The 14,638-nt window shown below is 44.3% G+C and overlaps 1 protein-coding gene across 5 annotated transcripts in view; it reads left to right on the top strand.

Annotated features, from left to right (window-relative positions):
- Positions 1-11,663, top strand: part of aff2 (AF4/FMR2 family, member 2) — a 384,792-nt gene extending 373,129 nt beyond the window's left edge. For 4 of the 5 annotated variants that reach the window (XM_067997310.1, XM_067997309.1, XM_067997308.1 and 1 more), the window contains 3 exons: positions 5,459-5,508; positions 7,784-8,007; positions 9,442-11,663. In XM_067997310.1, coding sequence (XP_067853411.1) covers positions 5,459-5,508; positions 7,784-8,007; positions 9,442-9,563 — 396 coding nt within the window. In that variant the 3' untranslated portion in view covers positions 9,564-11,663. The remainder of the gene's footprint in view (positions 1-5,458; positions 5,509-7,783; positions 8,008-9,441) is intronic. The other variant, XM_067997311.1, reaches the window with a different exon arrangement.
- The last annotated feature ends 2,975 nt before the right edge of the window (positions 11,664-14,638 follow it).

The following is a 14,638-nucleotide window of genomic DNA, read 5'->3' as shown; positions in this document are numbered from 1 at the left end:
ATTTAAGGGTACGGTAGCATAGTGGTTATGTTACAGGCCTAGTAATCCAGAGTCATGAGTTCAAATCCCGCCACAGCAGCTGGGGAATTTAAATTCAATTAATTAAATAAAATCTGGAATTAAAATGCTCGTATCAGTAATGGTGGCTATGAAACTACTGGATTGTTGTAAAAATCCATCTGGTTCACTAATGTCCTTTAGGGAAGGAAACCTGCCGTCCTTACCTGGTCTGGCCGATATGTGACTCCAGACCCACAGCAATGTGGTTGATTCTTAATTGCCCTCTGAAATGGCCGAGCAAGCCACTCGGTTGTAAATTCTCGCTAAAAAAAGTCATAATAAGAATAAAACCGGACGGATCACGAGGCACCAGACACGACAAACGCAAACCAAGTCCAGTTAACCTTGCAAAGTCCTCCTCACTAACATCTGGGGACTTGTGCCAAAATTGGGAGAGCTGTCCCACAGACTAGACTAGTCAAGCAACAACCTGACATAGCCATACTCACAGAATCATACTTTTCAGCCAACGACCCAGACTCTACCATCACCATTCCTGGGTATGTCCTGTCCGATCGGCAGGACAGACCCACCAGAGGTGGCGGTACAGTGATATATTTTTTTTATTTATTCATGGGATGTGGGCGTCGCTGGCGAGGCCAGCATTTATTGCCCTTGAGAAGGTGGTGGTGAGCCGCCTTCTTGAACCGCTGCAGTCCGTGTGGTGAAGGTTCTCCCACAGTGCTGTTAGGAAGGGAGTTCCAGGATTTTGAGCCAGCGACGATGAAGGAACGGCGATATATTTCCAAGTCGGGATGGTGTATGACTTGGAGGGGAACGTTCAGGTGGTGTTGTTCCCATGTGCCTGCTGCTCTTGTCCTTCTAGGTGGTAGAGGTCGCGGGTTTGGGAGGTGCTGTTGAAGAAGCCTTGGAGAGTTGCTGCAGTGCATCCTATGGATGGTACACACTGCAGCCGGTGGTGAAGGGAGTGAATGTTTAGGGTGGTGGAAGGGGTGCCAATCAAGCGGGCTGCTTTGTCCTGGATGGTGTCGAGCTTCTTGAGTGTTGTTGGAGCTGCACTCATCCAGGCAAGTGGAGAGTATTCCATCACACTCCTGACTTGTGCCTTGTAGATGGTGGAAAGGCTTTGGGGAGTCAGGAGGTGAGTCACTTGCCGCAGAATACCCAGCCTCTGACCTGCTCTTGTAGCCACAGTATTTATGTAGCTGGTCCAGTTAAGTTTCTGGTCAATGGTGACCCCTCGGATGTTGATGGTGGGGGATTCGGCGATGGTAATGCCGTTGAATGTCAAGGGGAGGTGGTTAGACTCTCTCTTGTTGGAGATGGTCATTGCCTGGCACTTGTCTGGCACGAATGTTACTTGCCACTTATGAGCCCAAGCCTGGATGTTGTCCAGGTCTTGCTGCATGCGGGCTCGGACTGCTTCATTATTTGAGGGGTTGCGAATGGAACTGAACACTGTGCAATCATCAGCAAACATCCCCATTTCTGACCTTATGATGGAGGGAAGATCATTGATGAAGCAGCTGAAGATGGTTGGTCCTAGGACACTGCCCTGAGGAACTCCTGCAGCAATGCCTTGGGGCTGAGATGATTGGCCTCCAACAACCACTACCATCTTCTTTTGTGCTAGGTATGACTCCCAGCCACTGGAGAGTTTTCCCCCTGATTCCCATTGACTTCAATTTTACTCGGGCTCCTCGGTGCCACACTCGGTCAAATGCTGCCTTGATGTCAAGGGCAGTTACTCTCACCTCACCTCTGGAATTCAGCTCTTTTGTCCATGTTTGGACCAAGGCTGTAATGAGGTCTGGAGCCGAGTGGTCCTGGCGGAACCCAAACTGAGCATCGGTGAGCAGGTTATTGGTGAGTAAGTGCCGCTTGATAGCACTGTCAACGACACCTTCCATCACTTTGCTGATGATTGAGAGCAGACTGATGGGGCGGTAATTGGTTGGATTGGATTTGTCCTGCTTTTTGTGGACAGGACATACCTGGGCAATTTTCCACGTTGTCGGGTAGATGCCAGTGTTGTAGCTGTACTGAAACAGTTTGGCTGGAGGCGCGGCTAATTCTGGAGCATAAGTCTTCAGCACTACAGCCGGGATGTTGTTGGGGCCCATAGCCTTTGCTGTATCCAGTGCACTCAGCCGTTTCTTGATATCAAGTGGAGTGAATTGAATTGGCTGAAGACTGGCTTCTGTGATGATGGGGATATCGGGAGGAGGCTGAGATGGATCATCCACTCGGCACTTCTGGCTGAAGATGGTTGCAAACGCTGCAGCCTTGTCTTTTGCACTCACATGGCATCTCTTTTGAAATCTCATGGCATCAGGTCAAACATGGGCAAGGAAACCTCCTTCTGATTACCACCTACCGTCCTCCCTCAGCTGATGAATCAGTCCTCCTCCATGTTGAACACCACTTGGAGGAAGCACTGAGGGTAGCAAGGGCACAAAATGTACTCTGGGTGGGGGACTTCAATGTCCATCACCAAGAGTGGCTCGGTAGCACCACTACTGACCGAGCTGGCCGAGTGAAGGACATAGCTGCCAGACTGGGCCTGCGGCAGGTGGTGAGCGAACCAACACGAGGGAAAAACTTACTTGATCTCGTCGTCACCAATCTACCTGTCGCAAATGCATCTGTCCATGACAGTATTGGAAGGAATGACCGCCGCACAGTCCTCGTGGAGAGGAAGTCCCATCTTAGCACTGAGGACACCATCCAACGTGTTGTGTGGCACTACCACCGTGCTAAATGGGATAGATTCAGAACAGATCTAGCAGCTCAAAACTGGGCATCCATGAGGCGCTGTGGGCCATCAGCAGCAGCAGAATTGTATTCCAGCACAATCTGTAACCTCATGGCCCGGCATATTCCTCACTCTACCATTACCAACAAGCCAGGGGATCAACCCTGGTTCAATGAGGAGTGTAGAAGAGCATGCCAGGAGCAGCACCAGGCGTACCTAAAAATGAGGTGCCAACCCGGTGAAGGTAAAACTCAGGACTACATGCATGCTAAACAGTGGAAGCAACATGCTATGGACAGAGCTAAGCGATTCTACAATCAACGAATCGGATCAGATCAAAGCTCTGCAGTCCTGCCACATCCAGTCATGAATGGTGGTGGTCAATTAAACAACTAACGGGAGGAGGAGGCTCTGTAAACATTCCCATCCTCGATGATGGCGGAATTCAGCACGTGAGTGCAAAAGACAAGGCTGAAGCATTTGCAACCATCTTCAGCCAGAAGTGCCGAGTGGATGATCCATCTCGGCCTCCTCCCGATATCCCCACCATCACAGAAGTCAGTCTTCAGCCAATTCGATTCACTCCACGTGATATCTAGAAACGGCTGAGTGCACTGGATACAGCAAAGGCTTTGGGCCCCGACAACATCCCGGCTGTAGTGCTGAAGACTTGCGCTCCAGAACTAGCCACACGCGCCTCACATGGGAACAACACCACCTGCACGTTCCCCTCCAAGTCACACACCATCCCGACTTGGAAATATATCGCTGTTCCTTCATCGTCGCTGGGTCAAAATCCTGGAACTCCCTTCCTAACAGCACAGTGGGAGAACTTTCACCGCACGGACTGTAGCGGTTCAAGAAGGCGGCTCACCACCACCTTCTCAAGGGCAATTAGGGATGGGCAATAAATGCCGGCCTCGCCAGTGACGCCCACATCCCATGAACGAATAAAAAAAAAAGTTTGTTAATGCCCTGACCCAAACTGAGCGTTTCCTGTTGGACGAGTTCTGCACCCATCAGGATCTCTGAGGACCACAGCTTGCCATCTGGGCCCATTCAGAGAAGCCAACCCTTCCTTTGATGTCAATCTGAGGTAGGCTTTTCCTGGACGGTCATAGAATCATAGAAGGAAACATCACAGAAGGAGGCCATTCGGCCCATCGTGCCTGTGCCGGCTCTTTGAAAGAGCTATCCAATTGGTCCCACTCCCCCCTGCTCTTTCTCTATTGCCCTGCAATTTTTTCCCCTTCAAGTATTTATCCAATTCCTTTTTGAAAGGATGCTTCCGCCATCCTTTTCGGCAATGCATTCCAGATTGTTACAACTCGCCGCGTGAAAAAATTTCTCCTCATCTCGCCTCTGGTTCTTTCGAAAACCGAATAAAAGATTCATTTTCATCTCACGAGCCATAAGATCAAACTTTACATAATTAGGAAGCCCGCCAAGCGGATCATAGGGGGCAGGTTTACCTCTTTAGCGCTTGGGCGTAAAACATCACATGGGTGGGACATGTTGAAGGAAATCGTGTGGCGAGGATCACACGCCCCATGACACGGACCGACCAATTTTCAACCCAATACTTTAAAAGGACAGCCAATAGGATAGACTCCATTATAGGCGTATGATCCGCTCCTTCCAATTTTTGCTACTTTGTCCAAGTACTAAAGAAGAAAATCTGCCCCATTGTGTCCTGAAGGCCATTTTCCTCAGCCTTGTCAGTGTGCAGTGGGAGCGATCCTGTCCGAGTGTTAAATGAAGAGGAAAGTAGTCAATTTTAATATTTTCGTTGCCTTGTGTGTTGATTCCCCTGCGTAGCCTCGTAAACTGTGAAAGGTACAAGGTGCAGAAAGGAATGTGCCAGTGATAAAGGGCGTGTGACACGACATCAATAGCACGGTTCCTTTGGATTATGTCACTCACGCAGCTGGGAAATGCCTGATAAATATGTGAATTGTCTTAACAGGCCTCTGTAGAATCTGGGGAGAAACATTATCACGGAATCATAAACCACAGAAGGAGGCCGCATTTGTTGCCCATCTCTACTTGCCCTGAAGGGGTGATGGTGGCCCTTCTTTGTGAAGCAATTGTGTCACAAATGAGCAGCTTGCTATGCCACTTCAGAGGTCACGAAGAGTCAACCACATAGTTCCCTTCCCTGAAAGACTTTAGTCAACCTGTTGGGTTTTTAAGCATTCCGACAGCTTTCATTGTCATTTTCTGGTACTTGACGCCAAATTTATTGAATTCAATTTCACAATTTGCCATGGTGGGATTTGAACTCACAGCCTCTGGTTAATAGCCTATAACCATTACACTACCATACTCTGTATTCTCTATGTAAATCACCTTGGGATCTTTATCTACTTTAAAAGCACCATTTAAATTAAAGTTGCGGGCAAGTTGACTGTGGTGTTATTCTGGCCTTAATTCTCAATGTGGCCTAGAAGTTGGATCTGCCGATGTCAGTGGATTAATGCTCAACATGTCCATTTGGTGTTACTCTGTTACTTCATTTTAATTAATCTGACAATGAAAACCTTGGCAAAGTACATTGCATCGTGACTGACCCCTTCCCCCTTTTTAAAAAAAAAGAATCTCAAATTGGTTTTGTTTTGCTTATCCTTAGAAATCCATCAGGGGGGCTAATCATATTTTCACATGTGACTCTCTGTGTTGCAGAGCTCCTCGAAAGCCTCACAAGCTCCTTCTCCTTGGGGAACGAATGGAAAGTAAGTATTCCTCAATAACACTTAAGTGGCCTGATTTTGCTAGAGAGGGGCATCGCCCCATTAATTAGACTTGTTCGCGCACTTTTACGGTTTTAACATTTTTTGCCCACAAAATTGCTGGGAAGTGCGAGCTGATAACACGCACAGCGAGGGCAGCGAGACTTCTGGGACCTTGATGAACGATGGGACCAACAGTCTACCTCCTTAACTGGTGAAATTTAAGGATTGAGAAATAAACAGAGGAAGGACTGGGACTGAGAAGGAGGGTAAATTCAAGTGGGTGAATTTGATGTCAAATCCGGTACAGAAAGAGAAATAGAGGGAAAGAAAGATTAGATTAAGAGAGAGAAAAAAAAAGGAAAAGTAAGAAAAAATATATAAAAATTTAAAATTTGACATTTTTAAAATCTCCCAAAACAATTCACAACCTGAAGGAATCCACATTTATAATTGTTCACTTTCTGGACAAGAGAGGTTGATTGGCAGTCATTAACAATTATCACATCGTTAAAAGAGCACCTACAACATTAACTACTTGACGTAACTTTCCGTGGCGAGTTTAATGAGCAATTAACGTGTAAATGCAGCAACTTCATGAAAATCACGGGGGTGGGGGGGGGTTTACGTTGCCTTTTACGTGAAGCTAACGGCAGAGCGGCGGAAATCGGCCAGCAACTTATGGCGATTCGCAATTCACGGGATAGATAGCTCTTCCTCGCCACGGGTTGCTGGCCGATTTGCGCACTAATAACGGCGTGCGTCGTTCAAGGCCCCGTTTTTTTTTTTCCCAGCCAAATCTGGGCCTTTGAGGTTAGCAGCCTTTTTTCAACTCCACGCCTGTTCAGTTCAATGAGAGCTAAGGCCTCTGTAACGACAGCAACCAGGGTATAATCAGGGTCAGCAGTCTAGTGCCATTGCCACTTTCAGTCACAATTGTTTTTATATTTAACATGCAATCATTTCATTTTTTTCCCTTCCTGTCCAGGGACTTTATATAACCTTACCATACACAGGCTGCCTCCAATAAACAGGAATTGTCAACAGTTAATGTGATTTACTCGCCTTCTGAGCTGCCATCTTTCAATTTAATATCGACCTTTAGACTCAGAGTCACAATGTTTACATTTGCTGAAAGACTGATGAATATTTCATTGATAGATGTTAAGATCTGGTTTAAAAGCAATCAAGTCTCGGTTGATCGGCAAATAGCAGTCACATTTACAATGCTTGTTGATTGTGATTATGACTGAGAATTTAGCAGGGTTTAATCTGGTCGGAATGTTTTACAATACATTTATTCCTGGCTCCTGTCACAACCAATAAAAAAGAACTGATTGTAATTATTATGAATGAAATAACAGAACTCTGATTGATTAATGAAATAAAATCATACATCACAATGTTAATCAAGCTACACTGAGTGCGCCCAAGCTGTTTAATGTATTGATCACGAAAGCAACCCATTGTCATAATGAACACAGGGACTGCCTACAGGTTCAGCAACATCTGCTTCCTCCTGTATGGCTGCTTGTCTCCTAATTATATTAGAGTTTTCAAGGAGATAAACCAGCTGGACTTAACCGGTCAATAAGGCTTATTCTCCATGAAGTCCCCCTACCTCTCTCTATCTGTCCTCCTCCATATCCCAGCTTTGACCCCGTAACCTACAAGGCCCAGGTCAGCTCATCAACACATGCTAACGACTGACCTCATGACAGTTGCTGATGCTCAAACTGCTCGACCAAACACATATTGTTTAAAAGATTATTTATTTTTGCCTGTGTTATTAGTGATTGAGCAACATTAGAATCGCTTTTTTGGGCCACATAAAGAAAGTAAGACTTGCATTTATATAGCGACTTTCACAACCTCAGAATGTCCCAAAGGGATCCAACCTGTGACCATCTTGGTCAACGTTGTGAATCACTAGGGATGATTCACGATCCACGGGGCACACACCTGGGACTTGCTGCCTGAGTTAAGTGTTAGTTTGACTCAGTGATAACACTGTTACCCACCAAATCAGAAGGTCACGGGTTCAAGCCCTGCTCTGGGACTTGAGCACATAATCTAATCTGACACTACAGCACAGGACAGTGAGCAGTGCATTTGCTAGGCCCAGTAGATGGTGGAATTGCCTCTACTGGCCCATCAAAGTCTACGTCTTCTATATAAAGTGCCAGAATATTACACCGGCATTGCCTTTCAAGCTTTCTTGGGTTCAAAGGCTTGCCGTTCTCAGATGATGATATATTTTCTAATACCATTCATGCAGAACCACAGGAACAGCCTCTCCTTTGTCTCCCAGTCCATCTCCAGTCAGCTCAGTCGGGTCTCACGGGAGCAGCACAAGCAACACAGGGTCCTCACCCTCAGCAACCATCAGTATTCCGCAAAGGATCCACCACATGGCTGCCAGCCACGTAAACATTACCAACAACATCCTCAGGAGTTACGAACACTGGGACACTGCTGACAAGTTGGCCAGAGAGAACAAAGGTCAGTGTCATGCGGGGGTTCGTTGTTGCTGAAGCAATATGTGTGTTTCCTGTTAACATTGTCGAGTACTGAGTTCAGTTCTGGGCACCGCACCTCAGGAAGGATATATTGGCCTTGGAGGGGGTGCAGCGCAGATTCACCAGAATGATTCCGGGACTAAAAGGGTTAAATTATGAGGACAGGTTGCATAGACTAGGCTTGTAATGCCTTGAGTATAGAAGATTAAGGGGTGATATAATTGAACTGTTTAAAATGATCAAAGGATTTTATAGGGTAGATAGAGAGAAATTATTTCCTCTGGTAGGGGAGTCCAGAACAAGGCATAATCTTAAAATTAGAGCAGGGTTGATGTCAGGAAGCACTTCTTCACACAAAGAGTGGTGGAAATCTGGAACTCTCTCCCCCAAAAAGATGTTGAGGCTGGGGGTTAATTAAAAATTTCAAAACTGAGATTGGTGGATTTTTGTTAGGCAAGGGTAAAAAGGGTTACAGAACCAAGGCTGGTAGATGGAGTTAAGATACAGATCAACCATGATCTAATTGAATGGTGGAACAGGCTCGAGAGGCTGAATGGCCTCCTCCTGTTGCTAATGTTCCCTATGTTGCTATAGAGCCGCTTAGAATATTATGGGACCATCGACGCTGCCCGACGTGAACAAGGCTCATTAAGAATCTTTACCTTTTTAAAGATCAAATTAAAAGCTGTAAAGAACTAGAGCGTCTAGTCCTTATTTTCCAAAAAAATAAAATTTTGCTCTAAAATATATTACTTGGAATATTACAGGTTTGCAAAATATAACCCTCTCACTATTTATGAGGAACCGATTGACAGCCTGAGGCAGAATCTCCCCTTTTCAATTCAGCTTTCAATGGGTCAAATAAATTCTATTTCTTGGAATCACTGGAATCCCAGCCCAGCAAGTGAAATGGGATATTAAATCTCCATAAAAAATAATGAATTCCAACCAAATTATGCCCGATCGTGTAAAGCATTTCAATGGTTGTTTGTGATATTTAATTAAAAGTTTTAAGGTTAAGAGGCTTTATATCAAGGCATATTATGGATCCGTGATGTTGTTTGTACAGTAGTTAAGACTGAACAATGTCTACATAATGTTTTTGCTTTGAGAATTAACAAGGGATACTACCGACCGAATGTATTTCATTAGATACAGATAATTGCAAATTAGTCAGAAAGGGAAACATCAAAGAGAGTCACGGGGCGTAAACATTAGGGAGGGATCTTAAAATAGAGCAGCTCATCAGGCAATGAAGGTAAAACAGAACAATGTGACAATGCTAAAATAATATTACAATAATCCAGTAATGGTGTTTAACGGCATCAGATATGACATTTCAAGACGTTTCATATTGCAGTTCGTTCTGAACACGTGTTAGGTCAAGTTCTATATTTCATGTTTTCCTTCACTGCAGAATTCTTTCATGAGCTGGACACGCTGATGGGACCATTAACACAGCACAGCAGCATGACCATCTTGGTTCGGTACACTCGACAGGGACTGCATTGGCTGCGGGTTGAAGCTCATTTATTATAGTGACTGTGCTAGGCGTTCCTTTGCATTTCCATCTCTACCTCTGCCAGGACCGTGACTGGTGGAATCCCTGCCACTCCAAGGCTCAGAATCGAGTCACCGAGGACACATCTCTAGCCGTACTTCAGACTTACGGTGATGTTATGCAGCTGGGTGACGCCTCCCCCACCCCCCCCCTCCTCCCCCCACCAGAGGATCTATACCTAGTACTTCAAAAAAGCCAACATCACACGTTTTGTGCTTGTCTGTTTTCATAGTACTTCATCGACCTCTCCAGTTTTTAGAAATGGCAGTATCCTGAGGCAGTTCACCACATTAGACGTTGCCTGCAGGCCAAAATAAGCAGAACCAAGTCAAGGTGGAAAAGAGTGCCTGAGAAAATATGAAATGCCTCACAAGAAAGAGAGTATGTTGAGTTGCTGATGAACTTGGAAAACCCCCCAAAAAAATGCTCCGGAAGAATTCGTTGTTGTGCTTTCTCGCTCTTTGGGCAACCCAGACTGTGTGAGGAACATGCTGCTGAAGGAGTCACACTGAGGCGTGAAGTCAAAACCAAGGTTTGACACGCAGACGGTTGAGTCATTTGACTCTTTATTTTATACCTATTTTTAATTTTTTTTTTTTGCTTTCTTTTTTGAAGCTAAAAGAAAACATACACAGGTAGAAATGGAAAAATTGTGCATTAAATTGAAGTGCTCTGTGTTTGCTTTCCGTGGAGTGAAAACTCATCATCTTCCTTACTGTATGGTATGCCTTAGAGATTTGTGATCACAAGCACTTTTTTTTTTGAGAATATTTATTACGATATAAGTTCTAACACCTAGGTGGTGTATGAAGGAAGAATCCCATGGTCATTGCCTTGGTATTTATTAGGATGACTCCAAAACTGAGGCAGTTTTATCGTCAAAAGGTGGTTTTCAAACTTCAAACTTACGATATCGTCAGAAACATCCACCTTTCTTTTTTCCATACCTGAAGATTATTGGACTTTCATAATCTCGCAATCTTTTTGAGATATTTTATGCAACGTGTAACCCACCTAAATTTGGAACAGAAAACCGTCGAGGTACGAAATTGACTGGGATCATTTGTGGATTGAAAATTGAGGCGGACAGAAAGAATGGGGGGGGAGGGGTTCAAAGATCTAAGGTTTTCCCCAAGATGGACGAAAGGGTTAAAAAAAAAACGAGGGCCTGAAATTACATTGGGGATACTAACATACAAGTACTTAACACGCTTAGCTGAAGTTCCTCACTGCTTTTTTTTTTAAGCGAAGGAGGGGGAGTTAACCTGTTTCTAATACATGGATTGGCACCTTCCTTTAAATATCGGAGAGAGGAATTTCAGTCAGAAGCTCTAAATGCTCGTATGCAGATACCTCACAACGCAAGTTCAGGATCAAGACTTTCTCCCAGACTACACAAACCTAAAAAGGATCTACGATCTCAAGTTACACCAAAATGAATCTTGACATAAAATATCTGAAATAAAAGGCACAATGAATCCTTTTCACTAAATAAGAATCTCATCTGAAGTTTTTATGTAGACAGCTGGAGGCGATTATAGGTCGCTATTGGTTGAAACATGACATGCGATATCAGTTCTTATGAATTAAGTGCCATTTACTTGTCCTTAAAGCATTCCTTAGCCTGTCTCTGGTAAAAGTACAATTATCATTAATGTAATTTCCATCACATGTGAATATTGGTTGAGCTTCAAAAGATAAATGCAACGCAGCAAAATCTTAAAGGAAAACTCATGCTAAATGTTTTAATAGTACGCCTATCTCACGAATGCCGACAAAAAAAAATTAGGTTACACAAAGCTGTCTGTGCCTTATTACCTTTTGAAAGCACAGCCAAGTTTAATAGGAGATAGATAGTTTACGGGGACAGACACAATGGAAGCTGCAGCTATACACATTGGCAATCTTCAAAATATTGGTATCTTTTATGATTCCTCTGTTAAAAATCCATAATGAAAAGACACAGCTCCTCACCATTTCCACTCATCGTGCAATCTATTGTTAACTTTTGTTTCCAAATTGTGGGCCTCTTTGACTGAAAAAGGCAAATCTAATTTATTTTTATGTACGTAAATATATTGGGGGGGGGGGGGGGTGGTGGGTGGGATACACTGTACCAAATGACATATGTGAAATGACCCCAGTCTGGGTCAACTGCCTCAGTATGTTATATGGCACACAGTGAAGAGGCTTGACTCCTTCCTTCTGATGCAACTGTAGAAGCTGTTGTTTAACCTTTATGGCAGAGATTTAAAGAGCCAGTTCAGGAAAGTGGATGTATACTTAAAAACGGAAAAATTTGCGGGGCTACGGGGAAAGGGCAGGGGAGCGGGACTAACCGGATTGCTCTTTCAAAGAGCCAGCACAGGCATGATGGGCCGAAAGGCCTCCTTCTGTGCTGTATGATTCAATTAAATAAATTGTTCTACGGATCCCCTCAGAACTGTCTTAACTGGAATACAGCTGGACTGACTGTAGATTTATGTTCTACTGGCCATCTTAATATGGCGCAGTTACATAGGTTTAGATAGGAGAAGAGAAATTGAGGGCTTGAGTTGCTTCATCTTGTTAAGTTGGGCACCAATAATAGCTCTACTTCCATTATCAACATCTAAAAAGAAGGGTGAGAAAAGACTTTCAGGACCAGCACTCCTATCGATTAGACGGTGCTCCCTCATGCTGCACTCTCCACAAGCACTCAGTAATGCTATCTCCAGGAAAAGAAACTGTAGCCACTTTCAGGGAAAACTCTTGGGAATTCCTCATGATTCCCTAAGGCAATCAAGCAAGCTTTACCGAAACTATGGCTACCGCATGATGTATCAATAGGTGTACTTAACTAACCCCACCACCGCACTATGAGTGCTTTTGCCGTTAATCAGCAAACAGTAAGACTTTACTACAAATTCTGGCTGGACTCTGATGGAGTGCTGTCCAGAGGATGTTTTACTGCAGGACCTGTGAAAATAGTAATCGCAAAGGGACATCACCATTTCACAGGTCCAGCTATAGATAAGGGATGAATGATTAGTAGCTTTGGAAACAGCTTCTTACTTGCCCTGCAATGTACATACGGTTGACCCATTGGACAGGACACAATATATGAAATAGGGGAGACACAATGTGGGAAAAGTAGAATATTCCATTGAGGAAGGTCCTGCTCACAAATGGGATAGACTCACTATCCCTTAGCTTCCCTTTGTGCATTCTGTTATACCACACAATTTTTTTTACATCATCACAAAAAAATGGTTTTAATGTATTTAAAAGTTACTTTTAAGTCTGATGAAGCAAAGACAGTTAAACAGCTTTATCATGTAATGAAGACAACTTTGTAGTATCATGAGGGAGCTGTTTGAACCACTCCAAGCTGATATTATGGCACTCCAAATTGATTCAGATAGCCCATTAACATGTGTTAACAAAGAGAATTATAAGTGAGTGGGAATAATCAAAAGTAAATAACCTCATTGACGGGTCAGGATGATGGCAGAATCTGAGAGAATGAAAGTGAAATTCTTTCTCAATGTTACCCATCCAACTGACTCCCTCCTGACTCATTGCCACTGGCCACCAACACTGCCAACGCTCCTTTGTTCTGTGTATTATTCCCTTAGCCTCCTCCTATTTCTCATCTATATGCTATCTCTCAGCAACATAACAGAATTACATAGAATTTACAGCACAGTAACAGATAATTTAGCCCAACTGGTCTGTACTGGCGTTTATGCTCCACATGAGCCTCCACCCACCCTACTTCATGTAAGCCTAACTGCATATCCTTCTCTTCCTTTCTCCCTCGTGTGTTTATCTAGCTTCCCCTTAAATGCGTCTATGCTATTCGTCTCAACTACTCCTTGTGGTAACGAGTTCCACAGTCTAATCACTCTCTGGGTAAAAAAGTTCCATGAACATTATCCACAGACATGGGTCAGCATCTATATGTGTGCCAATGATACCTGCTTTATACACTCCACCACCATCCTTGGTTCCATGACCTTTGATGTGCAGTTTGGCAGCCTGTCTGATATCAAGGTGTGAATGAACCAGAACTGTCTGCAGCTCAACATTGGCAAGGCCAAAGCCATCTTGTTCAGCCCTCCATTAGAAACTCTGCAATCTAGCCCTCAATTCTATCATCGAAACATAGAAAATAGGAGCAAGAGTAGGCCATTCGGCCCTTCGGGCCTGCTCCCCGTTTCAAAATGATCACGGCTGATCGTCTAACTCAGTACCCTGTTCCCGCTTTTTCCCCATATTCTTTGATCCCTTTAGCATTAAGAAATATATCTATCTCCTTCTTGAATACATCTAATGACTTGGCCTCCACTGCCTTCTGTGGTAGAGAATTCCACAGGTTCACCACCCTCTGAGTGAAGAGATTTCTCCTCATCTCGGTTCTAAATGGCATATCCCGTATCCTGACCCCTGGTTCTGAACCCCACCCCCTCATGCCTTCCTGGATTGCACAATGAAGCTCAACCTGATGATGCATAACCTCAGCGTCCTGTTAGATCCTGAGCCTAACCTCAAACCCCACAACCAATCCATTACCAACACTGCCTACTTTCATCTCCAAAATATGGCTCCTATCCATCTCTACCTCACCCCCACTGCCACTGAAACCCTCATTTGTGCCTTTGTCACCTCTAGACTTGACTTTTCCAGTGCTCTCCTCATCGGACTCCTGATCTCGACCCTGCATAAACTCCAACTCATACCATGTTACATTGCCCACATCCTAACCCACACATTTACAAAAGTACCAACCGTTCATCGCTTATCCACAACTTCCCCCTCTTTGGATTATAATTTTCACATGACATGATGCACACTAACACCCCTATCTACACTGAACGTCATTGGTTCCACATCCCTCAAAATCCTCATACACAGATCCCTCCAAAGCCTCACCTCCGCAACCTCTTCCGTCATCCGTTATTCCAACACTGGTTGACTATGTGTTTACCCCCTCCCTACATTCTACTACTGGTGTCAGAACACTCAGTTCCCTTGCCCCTACACTCTCCCTAAACCCTTCCACTTTGTTTCA

Source organism: Heptranchias perlo, chromosome 15 (assembly GCF_035084215.1).
Source record: "Heptranchias perlo isolate sHepPer1 chromosome 15, sHepPer1.hap1, whole genome shotgun sequence".
Taxonomy (NCBI): Eukaryota; Metazoa; Chordata; class Chondrichthyes; order Hexanchiformes; family Hexanchidae; genus Heptranchias; species Heptranchias perlo.
This window is presented reverse-complemented; position numbering and strand designations above follow the sequence as displayed.